The following is a 16,044-nucleotide window of genomic DNA, read 5'->3' on the forward strand; positions in this document are numbered from 1 at the left end:
ACATAAGATTTATTCATTTTGTTTTGCCTTTATTTTTTTATTTTTATTTTCTTCTTTTTTTTTATAGTACTACGTATCAGTGTATGCCTTTATTTTTTGAGACAAGATCTCACTCCATTGTCTGGTCTGGGCTAGAGTATAGTGATGTCATCATGGCTCACAGCAACCTCCGACTCCTGGGCTTAAGCAATCCTCCTGCCTCAGCCTCCTCCTAAGTAACTGGGACTACAGGTGCACGCCACCACGCTCAGTTAATTTTTAAAATTTCTTGTAGAGACAGGGCTCACATGTTGGCCAGGCTGGTCTCAAACTCCTAGTCTCAAGCCATCCTCCTGCCCTGGCCTCTTAAAGTAATAGGATCACAGGCATGAGCCACCAGGCCTGGCCAGTTTTACTTTTTTATTTATAGGTATTGCTTTGGGTTTGTAATTTTGTAAACTCTAAAGTCAAATCTCTGCTCTGGGAACATTCAGAGAAACTAAGATTCCATCCCTTTCCCTTGTAGCTTGTTCACTCTATCCCCGAAGGTAACCATTTTTTGAACTAGGTTTTCTTATTTCATTTTAAAAATAAAGCAGATACATGTATACGCTTTAATTCAAACTGGTTTTTTTAGTTAATGATAATACTCTGGAGATCACACTAAAGCAATTTAGAACTATTCCTCAATTCTTTTTACAGTTGCATAGTATTCCACCATATGCGAATACCATTGTTAATTCAACTAGTGCCCGACTGATGGAGATTTGGTTGTTTTCAGTTTTTTGCTATTACAACCATTAGGTCAATTTCGACAAAACAGGAAAAGACTGAGAGGGTAAGTAATCTGCCTGAGTTCACAGATGGGAGGCATATTAAAATTAGATTTGGGTAGAGTAGTTAGAAAACCCAAAATAACAGTGTCTTCAACATAATTTATTTTTCTCAAACATAAACGCAGGCAGGGCAGGGCTGATACGGTAGCTCAGTTCTACTAGGTCCTCAGGGACCCAGGCTCCTTCCAGCTGGTTGTTCTGCAGTGTTTGACCTCCATACTTCATGGTCCTAGGTGGCTGCTCTAGCTGGAGCTGTCACAGCCACATTCTAGCCAGGAAGAGGGAGGACAGGGCAAAGAAGGGCATGCCCTTGACCCTCAGGGACACCTTCAGGAGTTCAATGAGCCAGTTCAGCTCTCTCCCCATGAGCTCCTTTGCACCCGTGTCGAACCCCAGATGAATTCTTCTATACCAATGGTGAATTCCTTTACATCCAAAGTGAGGGCCTCTACGCAGATTGGCTCTATGAGCACCTATTCTACAATCCTGCTGAGTTCTTCTGAACCCATGATGAGTTTCTCATCCAGGCCTATGGTCTCCTCTACACCCATGGTGAACTCCCGTCCCCCCAGGGTGAGCTGTCTACCCCCAGCAGATCTCCCTCACACCTGTGGAGAGATCACCCAGGGTGATCTCACGTATACCATGATAGCTCCACACCTGTGGAGAGCTCTTTTCCACTGATGCTGAGTCCCCCTAAACACACAGCTTCCCTGTACTGTGGTGGTGAGCACTGCCCCACCCCCACACCCCGTGTGACCTGGTACATACCATGATCCCCTCTACTTCCGTGGTGAGCTCCTCTATACCCGCGGAGAGTTTCTAGGCAGGGGTGGTGAGTTCTTTTGCACCCAAACCTTTCTCAGCCATGGTGGTTTCATCTATACCTCCATATACCCCCGGCTAGTTCTTCTACATCCATGTTTTCAATCACTCTAATGAGTCTTGCAGTAAATCTTTCGAACTGTCTACCAGCTCCTCCAACTGCATGAACAACAACCTTAAATGCCTCCTAAACCAAGCTCATTACCTCTCCTGCACCCCCCTACATCCATGGCTCTCTTGTTTTCTTAGCTTAATTAACAGAATGACCTTCATGCAAGATAGAAACCTCAACTGGCCTTGGGCCCTCCCTTTGCCTCCAGCCCAAATACAAAGAGCCGAATGCCCTTGAGTTTTTGTTATTTTTTTTAATTTGGGCTCCCGGGAGCCCCTTGTTGCCTATCGTAGTTCAGGCTCGCCAGTCCTTTTACTTAAATTATTTCTGCAGGTCTGCTTTTCTGGTCTTGCTATCTGCTTTTTTCATTTCACCACTCCCACCTGCTGTTGGAGGTGACTTCCTAAAAAACAAAAATTCATTAAACTATTAACAGTGGTTACCTCTGGAGTAGGGGAGAGGTGTTGGCATGGGATGATAAGAATGTTCTCTATTTCTGACATGCTTGGGTTGTTTCTTTCTACAGTGAAAGTTTTTTCTTATAATAAAAAATTAATAAGTTAAAAAAAACTTGTTAGCTGCCTCTGGTTTTCAGGATACACTCCAAAATACATTTGGTACCCAGTCTTCCCCAACAAAGGGCTCTCAGGCTTCACGCTTCTCACATGGAGCTGTCTGATCAGGCTGGATTCCCTTGTTGCCAACCATGCCTTGCTTTTCCTGTCAGGCCAATGTTTGCTGGCCCCTTCCTCATCTGCCTTCCCGCTCTGTCCACATACTCAAATATAGCATCCCCATGGCCTCCTTCCCTCTGCCTTGGCACCCTCAGTGTTCAATGCAGGACTGGGAAGCACTCAGGGCATTCATTCTGAGTACAAATGGATTTGATACAATGACTCACAAGGTCTCTGGAGGGGCTGGAGGAATGGGACAACTCTGGAACCAAGGGATTCAAGATCAATTTGCTGAGGTTGTCATGCAAGGAGTAGAAAGCTGCCATGGCCACAACCACTACTGCATCTCATCACCCACAAAGCTGAGGACCAGATACTGGAATGTTGATCTAGTCACTCCAACTGGTTAGCATGTCTCTCCCAACTTTCTTATCAGCAGCCACTGTAGTAGAAAGGTGCCTCTACCTCCTGCAGACTTCCGAAACATATATGCACACAGAAGGCTAGCTGCAAGGGAGTCAAGTAGTTTTTAGCTTTCTACCTTCTGCAGTGAAGGACAGGCATAAAAGGATGCAAGATGAAAATCAAGTGCCAACTGACAGTACTCAATGCAGGTACTGCTGGAAATAGTTAAGAGCAGTGGAGAGGTTGAAGTTACAGGCTTCAACTATCAGGCAAAGCAAGCTTAGACTTGATCCTCAAGGTAACAGAAAAATAGGAGGTGTGGAGCAGTGACACAACATACTCTTAAAGATAAAGAGTTGATCATTCCTGTAGGACTGTAGTATAGGTCAATGCCAAGGGCAACACAAAAGCCTGCCAGGGCCATCAAAGGAGACAGGCAAGAAGATATGAGACAGGAAAGCATATGTCTAAGAATTGGGCTTTCAGAATAGGCCTCCAAATCATATTGAGTATAATTCTTCCAAAATCCTCCAGTCTGGTTTGGTTCATGGAGACTATAAATTGCTCTAAAGTTATCTATAGGGAATAGATCATCAACACCACTTCAAAAGAATCAGTGACAACAATAATGCTTTAGGAATACATAGGATGCAAGGTACTTCACTTTTCTCCTTTCCTCAACAGGTTTATTGCCTTTTAAGAAAATTTTTGTAAAATATAAATACAAAGGCAGAGAATTTACTTACAAAGTTAAAACACAGATTTCAAACATAAACACACAATTCAGAAAATTTTAGTTTTATGTACATTTCCAAGCAACCTCAACATATTATGTTAGTTTTCAATATTTTACAGGGTACAGAAAAAAATAGCTCAAAGTCTTCTTTAAATAAGAGCATAAAATGTTTAAACATATAAACAATCCGGTTTGATGCGTGAAAACTAATTTCACAGCTTTTAAATTAGGATATAAAAGTTTCATACAATTAGTTGTTGTGTGTGGATATGGTTTGAATTTATATTACACACTACTGGATTATATCCAATAGCATTTACCTGGCCCGAGCAGGTACTCTGTAAACAAAACATAAAGTTACAACATCACCAAGTGCCTTCACCGAATTCACTCCCCCAAACCAACCACATGGTTCTGGCCACACTTTACACAGTTAATGGCCTCTGTCATCAGAGTTTTGTATGAAATTAAGTCAAAGTGTAGAGTTCCTTTCCTCACTTTTTTCTCCTTAAAAAAGAAAAGAAACAAATATTCCAAGTAAAAACAAACATATCCCAAAGCATGTGTGCATCGAAATGTAAAGAAACATTATAACAACTTCATAAAAACTGACTTAAAAGTTTAAAAAGAAAAAAAAAACAAAACATGTTTCTACGTCCTTCTGACTGGAGTAATTTCTCTTATATAAAGAAGAGATATTTTCATATGTAATAGTGTCCTTTCTTTACAGAAATAGTCGTATTATGACACATATGCACAAGGATTAACACTATAACACACTGTACACGGCGGGTCTGGCGTGCTCACCAGTAGTCATCCGAGACCACGTCGTTGGGGTGGAGCCACTCTACAGAGGAGCCCAGCAGAGTCTGAAGCTCACTCGTGAATTCCACCAGATCTAACAGCTCCTTGCTTTCAGGGTTGAAGGCTTCCAGGTCTTTGGAGCAAGAGAACAAAAGACTTGCTGAAACCTGCCGATAAAATTCCGCCTCTGCAATGGTGACAATTTCCACATTTGGAAAATTGCAGCGGAATATGCGGGAGGACATTTTTAATTTCTTAAGCACATCTGAAAGTAGTAGCCAGTTTCGTGGCCTAAAAAATGGAAAGGAAAATGGTTTGAGTTTCTAGCAAAATGAGAAGTGCCCCCATTAACTACTACACCCTGACTAGACCAGTCCCTAGGTCGGGTAACAAGGGCCAATTACTTTCACTTTGTCCCTGCTTCCCTATTTCTCACCATACATACCTACTCTCTGACCACCCTTTCCTTCTAAGGTGAGGGAAAGTATCTACCTCTAGCTGTAGAAACTCTGGACTCATCTGGTTTTATTAAGAGAACAACCAGGGAGGACAATCTGAATTAGCCTCACTGCTCCCCTTGCTGATGGTAAAGTCCTGCTCATTCAGCTCTTGCTGCAACTTGGATTGCACCTCTCCAAGTGCCCCACTATAGTCACTGGGGGAAACAAGTCTGTATCTCAACCTCTTGGATCTCTCCTCTCTTCAGACACTCACTAACAGAGCATTATAAACACAGAAGGCTGCCTCTCCTTTCCTTTCAGGCAGCTCCACTGCTATCCCTCCATTCTTTCGGGAGTACCAACTGAAAGAAGGCAGGTGTTATATACCTTGCATATGCCCTACTACACTCAGAGCTTGAGGAGGATGTTACTCACTCAACACCTTTGTTAACACATGGCAGAGTGCAGTCTCTTGACAAGTACACCTAAAGTGACTGGTCACTAGGGTATAGTGGCCTGACCATAGGGGCAAGACTTGATCTAAGCAAATCTGATGACACACCAAGATCCCAAGTGTCATGTATAATGACTGTCCTAATCTTACATGAGAAGGAGATATATCAGTATAGTCTCGTACACCTCAAATACCCCGAAGGCCCCTACAGTGGCTTGCTGGGGAGACTCCTAGGGAGGACCCCTACCCAAAGTATTTAGGTACTGATGATGGTGACCTTCCTGTGAAATTCTGGTCACAGACTTTAATTCCCTTTGGGCTCTGGAGAGTGACTTAAGACTTGGTGTTCTGATGCCCCACCCCTTCACTCTTCTGGGTGTAATTAAGCTGATACGTACCCTTTCTGAAAAAGATCTACTGCATTATGTGAGGTTTATGGATACATAAGGAATTCACTCATCCACCCACCCACCCTCATCTACTTAAGGGGGATCTCTAACTCCTGACACCCCAAGAGCAGCTCAAGCTAGTTTCTGACCACATGGTAGCCATGCTCACCCCTGAGCGACAGATACTTGGATGTTGTAGCACGGTAAAAGGGGGCTTTCTGAAAATTCAAATTCGAACACATCACTATAGGAATCGTCATCATCATCCTGGTCTTCTGGTCCTGGGGGGTTTGCTAAAACATCATAGCCACTTTCATCATCGGGTTCTAATGGAGGGAAAATAAGAGAAAAAGGGATCAGTAAGCTATAGAAAGATTTCAGCTGCTGTCAAGAAAAAGGGGGACTCTAAATATCAAGACACTTCCCAACTGATTGCTGCTCCCAGAGTCAACCACCTGCCTCCCCTCACCCACACCAGAGAGAAATGTACTCAAACTCATTCATTTCCCACTGAGCTAAAGAGAACAACGTTGCTCACCACACACAGAGCTGCCATAGAACTCCCAAGAGCCACTGGAGTCATCATCACTGCGACCTTGAAGGTCATTTAAATAATCTGGAGAAAGGAGAAAAAAAAAAGATAAAACCTACTGGTGAGAACAAAATAATGGCAGAGTTAGAGGGCATTTTTCCTATAAATTCATGACAGGCTGGCACGTCACTTCCTATCTTCTCCTTTCTTCACATCATCAATGCAATTTGCCAAAACATTGTTCTCTGCCTTACCTAACTAACTGAAACCTACCTAACTGTTCACTGGCCTTCCTGAGAGACAGAATACCATCCCACCAAAATGAAAGCTAGACTGGAAAGCTAAGAAGGCAAGTCCTCATACACAAAAATAAAGTAGCATTGTGCTTACATATCTCTTTCCCAATAAATGCAACTTAAAGTAAACAAGGATGGGTCACGAGTGACTTAGTGGCATTCTTTGGCAGTTTCTGATAAGGAGTATAACTGCAGGAAAACCTTGTGCTTTTGCTTTAGGGATCTTGTAATGCCTGGGGCTTAAACGATGGGTTATCCGATGACCAAACACTACAGACCTACCCAAATAGTTTCATGTATGGGAGGTCTGACTCATTTCACCCAGACTTGAGATGTAAACCTATGAGCCATACTTAAGTTAAAATGCATTTGTAGAAAATGCAAATAACTTTAGGAAATCTTTTAAAACATTAAGGTAAATAAATAACTTGGCTTCACTAGAATAAAGTTACACCATACAAAAGGCCAAAGGCCTGGCTGCTCTCCTCCAAAGCTTCAAAATTCCAGCCTTTTTGATTTCTGCCTAGTCCAATCCAAATCGAAAGTACCTAGTTACCATCTAATTTTTGAATAAGACCATTTCTTGAACTTTGTCGTACCTGTTAAAAACTTTTCCATAAGTTCACTGTGTGTCATCTTCATGATGGTTCTACCTGAGTACGTAGCCAAAGTGGGGTCAGCACCATAGGAAAGGAGCAAGCGGACAATTTCCAAGTGATCGTTCTCAACGGCATCATGCAGTGGCCTAAGGAGAAACGTGCAGTGGGGTTAAGCTCACTGCTTGCTTTCCAAGTCATCTCCTGTAATGCCAACAGGCCAATCTGGGTATGTGTACCTTGTGTACTGAGCCTCTTAGGTGCAGTATTTCATCCAAGAGGAGTGTACTATCACCACCACCACACAGACAGGGAAACTTAGATATAGTGACTAGCTCAAGGTCAAACAACAACTTATTGTGCTACTTTGATAGCTAACCCTTTAAAGCTGAGGGAACAGTGGGGAGAAGAAAGAGGGCCCTGTGGGGTGTGTTCTCAGGAGGGCACAGGCCCCTCCCCCCACCTGTGTCCACAGAGGGCAGAGAATGCCATTTAGAAAGTGTGAAAGACCAAATACATTTCTTTGTTGTTTTTTTTTTAAGTATTTTTTTAATTCTTTAAATTTTTTATATAAATTTTTTTATCCTTTTTTTTCCATACAAGCTTGGGGTGTCACAAGGGTGCCAAATACATTTCTGTTTGGCTATTTTTATCACTGTCAGAAAAACCCCGTACCCTGGCAGCATCCCACTCACACAACCAGGAAGGTGCTTGGGCTACCTCAGACCTGGGTCTCTGACCAATAAACCAGGGTCAAGGACAGGGAGAGGGCCAGGGCTGGGGATGTGGGTGGTGACAGCAGGTCTTCTGTCTATACTCCTGCGATTTTCAACTCACATATATTTTAAATATAGTGATTTCACAGATGGTGATTAAGAGTCCAGGGTCTTAATTATTCATTATAATTATTCCCACTTACTCATGTAAGCCGACATTTTCAGAGGCTTTGGTCCATAGGAGCATTACAGGACTGGCCAAGATTGGGAGCTTTATATCTACATTTGCCAGAAAGGTCTTTTGGATTCAATTATAGAGGACTCAGCCATCAATGTGCTTACATGTCACTCTTGGTCTTTCCTCCTGGGGTTTCCCACATACCCTGAGAACCACTGCCTATGCCCCAGCAGGGCCAGGCTGAGAGCAAGACACACCACTGACCTGGTTCCATCCTGGGCACTGCAGTTGACATCAGCGCCATATTCAAGGAGGTGTCGCACGATGTTGAGCCACCCTCTAGCACAAGCTTCATGTAGGGCACAGTAACCTGCGTTGTCTCGATGGTTCACATCACAAATCTTGTTCTCCAGGCAGTACAAGACCACTTCCTGTGGGGAGGAGGAGGAATGCCATCAGATCACTGCATAATGACCTTATAAGGGGGAGCTCTTGCTAGTTTTCAAAGACATATGACCCTAGGCCGAAGAACCCAGCTTAGGCAGGCTGTGGATGTCTTAATGAGAGGCAAATGCACATGCAAAGGGCTTGAAGACAGAGACAGTGTCCTTTAAGGTTCTTGATGCCCCAACTGCCTGGCTCTAGGTGGGTTATGCTGTAACTCCTCCAAAGCCTCCATCTCTTCTGCTGGGGGAGAGTAACAGCACCTACATAGGGCTGTTGAGAAGATGCAATTAGAGACTCACAAAAGCCCTTAGCCCAGTGCTTTGCATCATGAGCACAGAGGGATCCAACTGCCAGTATTCAAACGATGCATTAATAAGTAGAAGGGCATTCTCACTCAATCGGTTCATTCAATAGGTAATAGTGGATGACAACACAAGTTTAGATAAAAGCAAGAACAACCGATGCATAACAAGAAATTAAATGAGCTGGAGAACATTTCTCAACTTAAGCAAGGGAGGGATGTCCAGGAGTTTAGGCTGGTCCTCATGCCCTTGGTGAAGACCAGGGGTCAGAGCTGGGGTGGCCATGCTTCTGCTGTGAAGTAGAGCTCAAGAGGAGGCTCTTTCAACATACCATGTATATCATCAAGAAATGACATAAATGTTTCAAATAACCCCACCCTCGTATTGCTTCACTCTCCACCCGACTTGGGGCTGAATCAATATAATATTTTCATATTTACTTAAGTTAATGACAGGAATCTGATATACCAAGACTACAACCTACACATTTCCAGAACGAAATAAGACAAGCCTACCCTTCCCCCTTTGCAGAACATGTTCTGTGTCAACAGTTTGCATGAGAATCAGTGTTATTTATCTTACTTCTTTGGCGTGTTAAAATATTGCTATGAACCACTCCCAGTAAGCAGAGCAGTAATTTATTCTATGTTTTATTACCTTGATTAAGAAAGTTTTCAAACACATAGAACTGTATCTGCCACCAGAAAATAGGTTACCCTGTTTTCTTACAAGTCATGCCCAGCAGAGCTGAGAACTGGAGGCAGGCAGAGTGGGTGGGTGGCCTACCACATGGGTCACTTGGTAAGGGGGAACGAGATGGGTCACAGTGGGCATCCCTTCCTGACAACTCTTAAATAACTCATCTATTAAACCTAAAACAGGCAGCACTGTAGCCACCCATAAACGTGAGGTGAGTTCTGAAAAACCTTTTATGTCCTTTATAGGACACCTCCGTTAAAGGTGATCACTCAATTGGGTGCTAACTAGAATGTTCCATATGTTCTCCCTGCAAATCTAAGGGTACACACTGGTAAACCTGGCCATCCGTGCCCTGTTGCTTCAGGTCATTGTAGCAGCTCCCTTCTAAAATAAGGGGAGGAAGAGAGAAGGCATGCCCACAGAGCGTTTCATCCTTCAGGTCCTAACCTGCCAGAAAGCCCACAATCCTCAGAGCTCCCAGGCCACCTGCCCTAAGCACTGGTATCCAGGATACCGCATGAAGCTGCTGCTCTTTTTGCAGGCCCTCACTAGCCAGACTCGAGTGGATGGCTGCAAGCTAATGAGTTGTGTGCCCCAGCCAGGGAGAGGCCCCATCACGTGACTCTGGGATCAGCTCTAAGCGCCACCGACTGCTGTGCACAGATCAATTTACCCGGATCCGGGTGGCCTGCCTGGTGTCCTATCAACCCAAGGTTTATTTGCTCTGACAATTACGGCCTTCACCTGGAAACCTTCGTAGCTACTAGGGCTGATTTGAGGGAACCTAGAAATGAAAGATGTCGAAGCTGAAGGGTAAGTCAACTCTCTTTGCCTCGAGGATGGCAGGCAAGGCAGTAGTGACCTGACAAGCAGATGAGACTTTCTGCCACGGCTAGCATGGTACTTCACACTTTGCCAAATGTGTAGGTCTTATGTTACCCCACAGCAACCTATGAGATATCAGGAAAAGAAAGTAGTACTGTTCTTATTCAACACCTGGGGAAGTTGACGCCAAGAGAAGTTAAATCCCAAGCATGAAGGCCTATAACTCAGGTCTTTTGGTACCTGGTCTGCTGGGAAGATTCCAAAGAGCCCAGGCTAGGCAGCTGCAATCCAGCCATGACCAGTATCCCTCGGATCCTATCTGTTGGGGTAAAGCAAGCTAATGACACTCTCCTAGTGAGGAGGGTGATGGCCTCTTAAGTGGGTGGCAACTGCTGTCACCAACAGAAAGAATAAAGAGGCCGGAAAAGTCTGTCTACCCAACACATTTCTTGGTTTATTTTCTATGCTAGAAATGGGAGTGTTTGAAGGGCAGCCCGCCCATTCCCAAACAAAATCAAACTGTTTTTGTTGGACAATTCTCTGTTAAGCGGCTATAAGCTGAATGCCATTAACTGCAAAATGTAACTATAAAGGCCATAAACCCGACATTGTTAATTAATTAAATGCCTCATTAACTTTTTTAAAAACATGATTTATTCAATTCATAGAAAATTTAACCATCACCACTAAATGCACAAGCATGTGGTTCCACATTGGCATTTAAGCCTAAGAAACAGAAGCCTCTTTACCAAGAGGGAAAGGTTTGCATGTATCTAGCCTTTCAATTCAGGTGGTCTAATACAGATCTGAAGAGACAGCGTGTTTCTAAACCTCAAGAAACAGATTAACACAAAACAAAGCTCAGATGGCCTTTTTCATTGCATATGTTATCTTCAGCTAAGCAGGAAACAACAATAGTGAAGACTAACTTCAGGAAAACCCTCCCAAAATTGTGCATTCAAACTGCATCTTGCCTGGGTTAAGCAAATTATCCTTCCACTTTAAGCAAATTATCCTTCCATTTTAAAAGGTTTAAACTGCCATATCTTAATGGCCTATCATCCCAACATTTTAAATTTTCTTAAAGAAATCCCAGAAAGTTGGATTCAAAGTTGAAAGCTTTCATCTAGTAATTAAAACATTCAGTATCACAACTGATGACCTATGAAATTTACATCATTTAAAGGGGGGAAAAAAGTTGTTCTTACAAAAACATTCCCAAGGCTTCTTGGAGGACGTACAAGAGTCTCCAAGGGTCTCCTGATGTTCCTGGTCCCAAAGGGGTGAGACTGATGGAAATATGCCAAAATGAAAGACGAGGCCAGGAACCTTGCCCTCTACAGCCAGCGGAGCACGCTGCTCTCCTGCCTCTGTCATCTTTGGCGTTTGTTGGAAGCACAAGTCTATTTTTTCAACCGTGATCAGGAATGAGTAGCCCTGCTTGGCACGCTGCATTTATCCTGTCCTGCTAGGTGCTGTGGCTCTCAGTTTGTGGGAAACCAACTAGCTGCCACTTGGATTTAATCTGCAAGTAACTGAGCTAATTACCAAATCCTTCTAAAGAGTTCTCCCCACCATAATCCAGAGATGTCAAAAAGAGATATGTTGGTACGAAAAAACAAAAACAACCGCACATACAACCCCAAATACCCCCCTATAGTGCTACAAAGGACCATCCCACAGGTGTGAGCAAACGTCCAAGTTCCTTTCCACACAGTCATGCCTCAGGGCTGGGGTCTGGGTCAATGGGAGACCAAAGCTGGGTGGTCCCACTAGGAAGGGCTCAAGGCACAAAAGACAGCAGCAAGGTCAAATTGTGCGAGCCAGGGTTCTGGCCAAATCCTGGGAGCTCACAGCTGAGTGAGAGCCAGCATGGATCCTACCACCTCGGTGCTCCACCACACCTCCACACTCAGCTTGCCCAGCCACATTTTATTTTCACCATTCAACTCCCAGAGGGCTGATGCCAGCATAAAAAAAAGCCTTTGCCCTATGGGCTATTACATCACAATTTCAACTGATAACAGTGTGGTGGGGGATGCACAGGGGCAGAGGGAGTCATCTGTCTCAAGGAGATTTGGAGTGAGCCAGTCCGGAAGAGGAGGGGGTTTAGGGGTATGGCTGGGCTTTGGAGCCAGGCTGCTGGATTGTTATCTATCCAAGTCATTGAACCCCTCTGGGACTCAGTTTCCTCATCTGAAAGCAGGCATAATACCAGTTACTAACACACAAAGACAATGAAAGGGTAAAATGAGTTACTTCAAAGAAGTAGAAAGACTACACCGCAGAGTGCTCAGCCAATAAGCTGTCACTGTCATTCACCATGCCGGGAAGGGGAACCAACAAGGGGGCAGCCAGCAAGTTTGGGGAAAAGCCTGAGTCTGTGTCCCTCCTCCAACCTCCAGTCTCAGGGCCACGCTGCCCTTTATTATTGGAAAGAGACCACTCAGGTCCGCCCCCCCCCCAACCTTAGTGCACACCTACACCCGCCCTGCACAGCCACTTCCCACCAGCTCCCCAAACGGGGCCATCCCTCCACCTGCAACAGCACCGGCAACCTCGGATAGAGCTCCTGACTTCTCTCCCCCTTGCTAATCAGAATCCAAAAGGGCTCATTAAAATTCCCCCAGTCGCCAAGCCCTGGGTTATGTCAGATTTTATATCAGAGATAAGTGAACAAGACTGGAGGATGCCGAAGCAGCCTACCTGCCTGAACACGAACTGAACATCAGAGAGGCCTTTCTTTTCACACCGCGATTGAACAAGCCACCAAAGAGACAGCAGCGAAGAGTGTGGCTAACACAAACACCCTGCTGGAACACCAGCCCAGCCCCCTGTTGTGGAGGGGGCTGGGCCTTGCTCTCCAAGTCCCTCCCTGCCCCCCCTTGTGCCTTGCCCCCCAACTTGGCATAGCCACAGGGACACTGACATAGACACTCCAGGAGCACCCAGAGGGACACTCACCTCATAGCCAAGCCTGGCTGCCCGCTGCAGGAGGGTCTCGCCAGCGTTCTTATTGACAATAAGTCTCCGTGCTTCCGGCGGCATCGGGCGAGACTGGGTGGTCTCTTGAGGGGAACTTGAGCGTGGTAGCTGCGTGGACTGGGAAGCTGGTAGCAGTTGCTGCAAGCGGTCGAAGGGCTTTGGCTCCTGCTTAGCTGGTGACAGATCGTAGTCCGAACTGGGCTCAGGCCGCTTTCTGAATCTCCGGACAGTCATCTATCACAAAACCAGGTGGCGCGCATAGTTCAGGCTGTGTCCTTCCAATACCACTGCTTCCCCTCCTCCCTGTGTGACCAGCCTGTGTGGAGGAAGGCACTTTTCCCCTCGTTTTTCTTTGTGGGGCTGAGGGGAGGGCTGTCAATGAGGGTTGTGGAAAGGGGTTTCATTCTTACTAGTTTGAAACTTTGCTGCCACCCAGAAGACATGCTCTTCTAGGACAGGGGGGGTGACATGTGATGTGGGGCAAGAGTCCAGAAAAAGGAAAGCTTTGCCCCAAGAAGCAGAGAAGTGGGGAGGAGGTATGTGCTTGCACAGGCCTAGGGGGGAGCAGGGGTCAGGAGGTACCTTGCCATCAGCATTCTCCACGTAGTAGTCCCCCGTCAGCGACAGCCCCCGCCTGGGCTCCTGAGGTATCAAATGCTTGGTTTTGCACAGTCTCTTCCCGGATGGTTTCTCACTGTTGTCGGTGTATTTCTGTGGCAGGGAGGCAGCCTGGCAATCCTCTTCTTCATCTGTGCACAGCACATCTGTCTTCTGGCTTTCTTTAATTTTCTGCTGTTTGGCAGGCGGCCTCGAGGCTGGCGTGCAGCTTGGCTGAGTCTGCTTTTTGCCGCCTGCATTGGTGGATGAAAGACTCTTCATGGGCGGAGAGCCGGAGAACACAGGCAAGCCTAAATACGGAGGGGGTGGCGGGGTGGCGGGCGGGTGAGAGGGAGGGGGAGAAGAAGCAGGCGTTACACAGTTGTAGCCGGTGCAAAAAGAAAAGCCCATTGTTAACACTGATCACTGGAGCGGCTTCAGTTTTTAAAGATATACCAATTATGTTTTCAAAGCATTAATATTTTAATTATCCCACATTCAAATGGCAAATAGGTTAACCCACAAATCGCCAAGTGGCAAATTTCTTCAAAAGGCCAGGACAAGAGGACAGAAGCCTGCTATTCCTGCTCTCCCACCCCCACCCACCCACCCACTGGGCCTCAGGGTAAGAGCCTTCCCAAGGAAGACCAGACTGGGTGCTCAGGACTCAGTGACTAGAGACAGCCCAAGGCTGGAATGAGGGTGCTGGTAGGGGCCCAGGGCCACCCACGCTTCCCTTCCTGCCACATCTTAGAGCCAGCATAGCCTAAGGTCCCCTCAAAAGCCCTTTCCTACGGCGAGTGAATGACCCACCCTCCAGGAGCGAGGCGGGCAGTCAAGGGGTGGCCTCCACGTACCTTGTTCATTGTCACTGGATTTGAGCGACTCTTCCGACCAGCTTCTGTTGCCTTTGGCCTCTGCCCTTTTCCTGCCAGGTTTCTCTTCGGTGATGTTATTCCCCTGGGTAGTAACCTCAGGCTGAACCACCTGGGTCACTTCCTTTCTGCTTTGCCGGCCAGGTTTGCTCTCTGCTGCCGACACCTGCTGCTCCCACCGTTCTCTAAGGTGCAGCAAGTGGCGTTGTTTTTTAGGATGGAGCCCTGTTAATTCAATGCACACCTTCAGGTTGGTCAGCTCACTATAATGTGGGTCTTCTAAGTGGTTAGAGGAATTGTTTGTCATTTCCCTCTCAGGCCAGTCATCTAATGGAGAAATAACTACAAATTAATCAAAAAGCCCCCTGGGGGGAACAAACTGTCTTATGCATCACTAATGGGGTGGGGTGAGGGGGAGGGGTACAGTCACTGTCTCTGCTTGAGCACGTCTTGGGAGGGGGCCTATTTGTCTTTGGCCATCCCTGGGCTTGAGCGCCTGCATCTGGCTTTGGGAGGAGGGGAGGTGTGATTGGCTTCCCCAGGGCTCCAGGATGGGAATCTCATGGAGGCGGTGTGGGAATGGAAACGCCCCACTGCTGTGCCCCACAGCTTCCCCTCACCAACTGACTATGGGGCAGCGCACCGCACATCCATACCTCCTGTCCGTCCACAGAGGCTGCATGCATAAGGCTCCCACCCCCCACCCAAGCAGGCAGCCGAAGCCGACCGAGCTCACCTTTGGAGACTCGTCTTCGCTTGGCTTTTAGCAGAGGGTCCTCTGGCTGCTCCTCCGCAGTGGTCTCAGTGTGGCTGCTGTCACCTGAGACTTTGCGTTTCCTGTCCAGCCGGACGGTGGGGCTGTGTGGCATGTCCGCAGCCACCTGGTCTGCGGGTGGCTCGCTCACAGGCTGCCTCTCCACAAAGTACTTCTCCACAGGAAGATCTTTGTCCTCCGGGGCTTCAAAGGGATCATGGTGTTTATTTCCGGCACTATAGTCGCCTAGGAGGAAGGGAGACAAGAATACTTAAGTGAGGGTCCACAGGCCACCATGAGAAGGCAGGATTCAGGGAGCAGGTGGGACCACCATGCCCAAGGTAATCTGCTATTGAGAGACCCTTCTTTGGAGACTGGGGTCATCACACATTGTTAGCACAAAACCCTCAAACTAGAACTTTCCAAAATAAGGGCACACTGAAGACAACGGGCAAGTAAAACAGAAAGTAAGGCATAGACCATACTTGTAACTTTCTCCTACCTTTTTATAGTTGGGGGTATGAGGAAAGCAAGAAAGGAGATGAAGTGTCAACATTATCATTTTTTAAAGCACTGTAGTCACCTCTT

General features: G+C 46.2%; 1 protein-coding gene across 11 annotated transcripts in view; it reads right to left on the minus strand.

Annotated features, from left to right (window-relative positions):
- Positions 1–204: 204 nt before the first annotated feature.
- The window catches only part of BCOR (BCL6 corepressor), an 89,589-nt gene continuing 73,749 nt past the window's right edge, over positions 205–16,044 (minus strand). For 4 of the 11 annotated variants that reach the window (XM_075999277.1, XM_012781814.3, XM_012781818.2 and 1 more), the window contains 9 exons: positions 15,439–15,702; positions 14,685–14,927; positions 13,813–14,138; positions 13,210–13,464; positions 8,237–8,403; positions 7,082–7,227; positions 6,193–6,270; positions 5,824–5,980; positions 3,496–4,662 (listed from right to left, as the gene is read on the minus strand). In XM_075999277.1, the coding sequence (XP_075855392.1) occupies positions 4,371–4,662; positions 5,824–5,980; positions 6,193–6,270; positions 7,082–7,227; positions 8,237–8,403; positions 13,210–13,464; positions 13,813–14,138; positions 14,685–14,927; positions 15,439–15,702 (1,928 nt within the window). In that variant the 3' untranslated portion in view covers positions 3,496–4,370. Of the gene's footprint in view, positions 2,156–3,495; positions 4,663–5,823; positions 5,981–6,192; positions 6,271–7,081; positions 7,228–8,236; positions 8,404–13,209; positions 13,465–13,812; positions 14,139–14,684; positions 15,030–15,438; positions 15,703–16,044 lie in introns of those variants that run through there. The other 7 variants (XM_012781801.3, XM_012781803.3, XM_075999273.1 and 4 more) reach the window with 3 other exon arrangements.

The sequence above is a fragment of the Microcebus murinus genome, chromosome X (genome assembly GCF_040939455.1).
Source record: "Microcebus murinus isolate Inina chromosome X, M.murinus_Inina_mat1.0, whole genome shotgun sequence".
In the NCBI taxonomy this organism is placed as follows: domain Eukaryota; kingdom Metazoa; phylum Chordata; class Mammalia; order Primates; family Cheirogaleidae; genus Microcebus; species Microcebus murinus.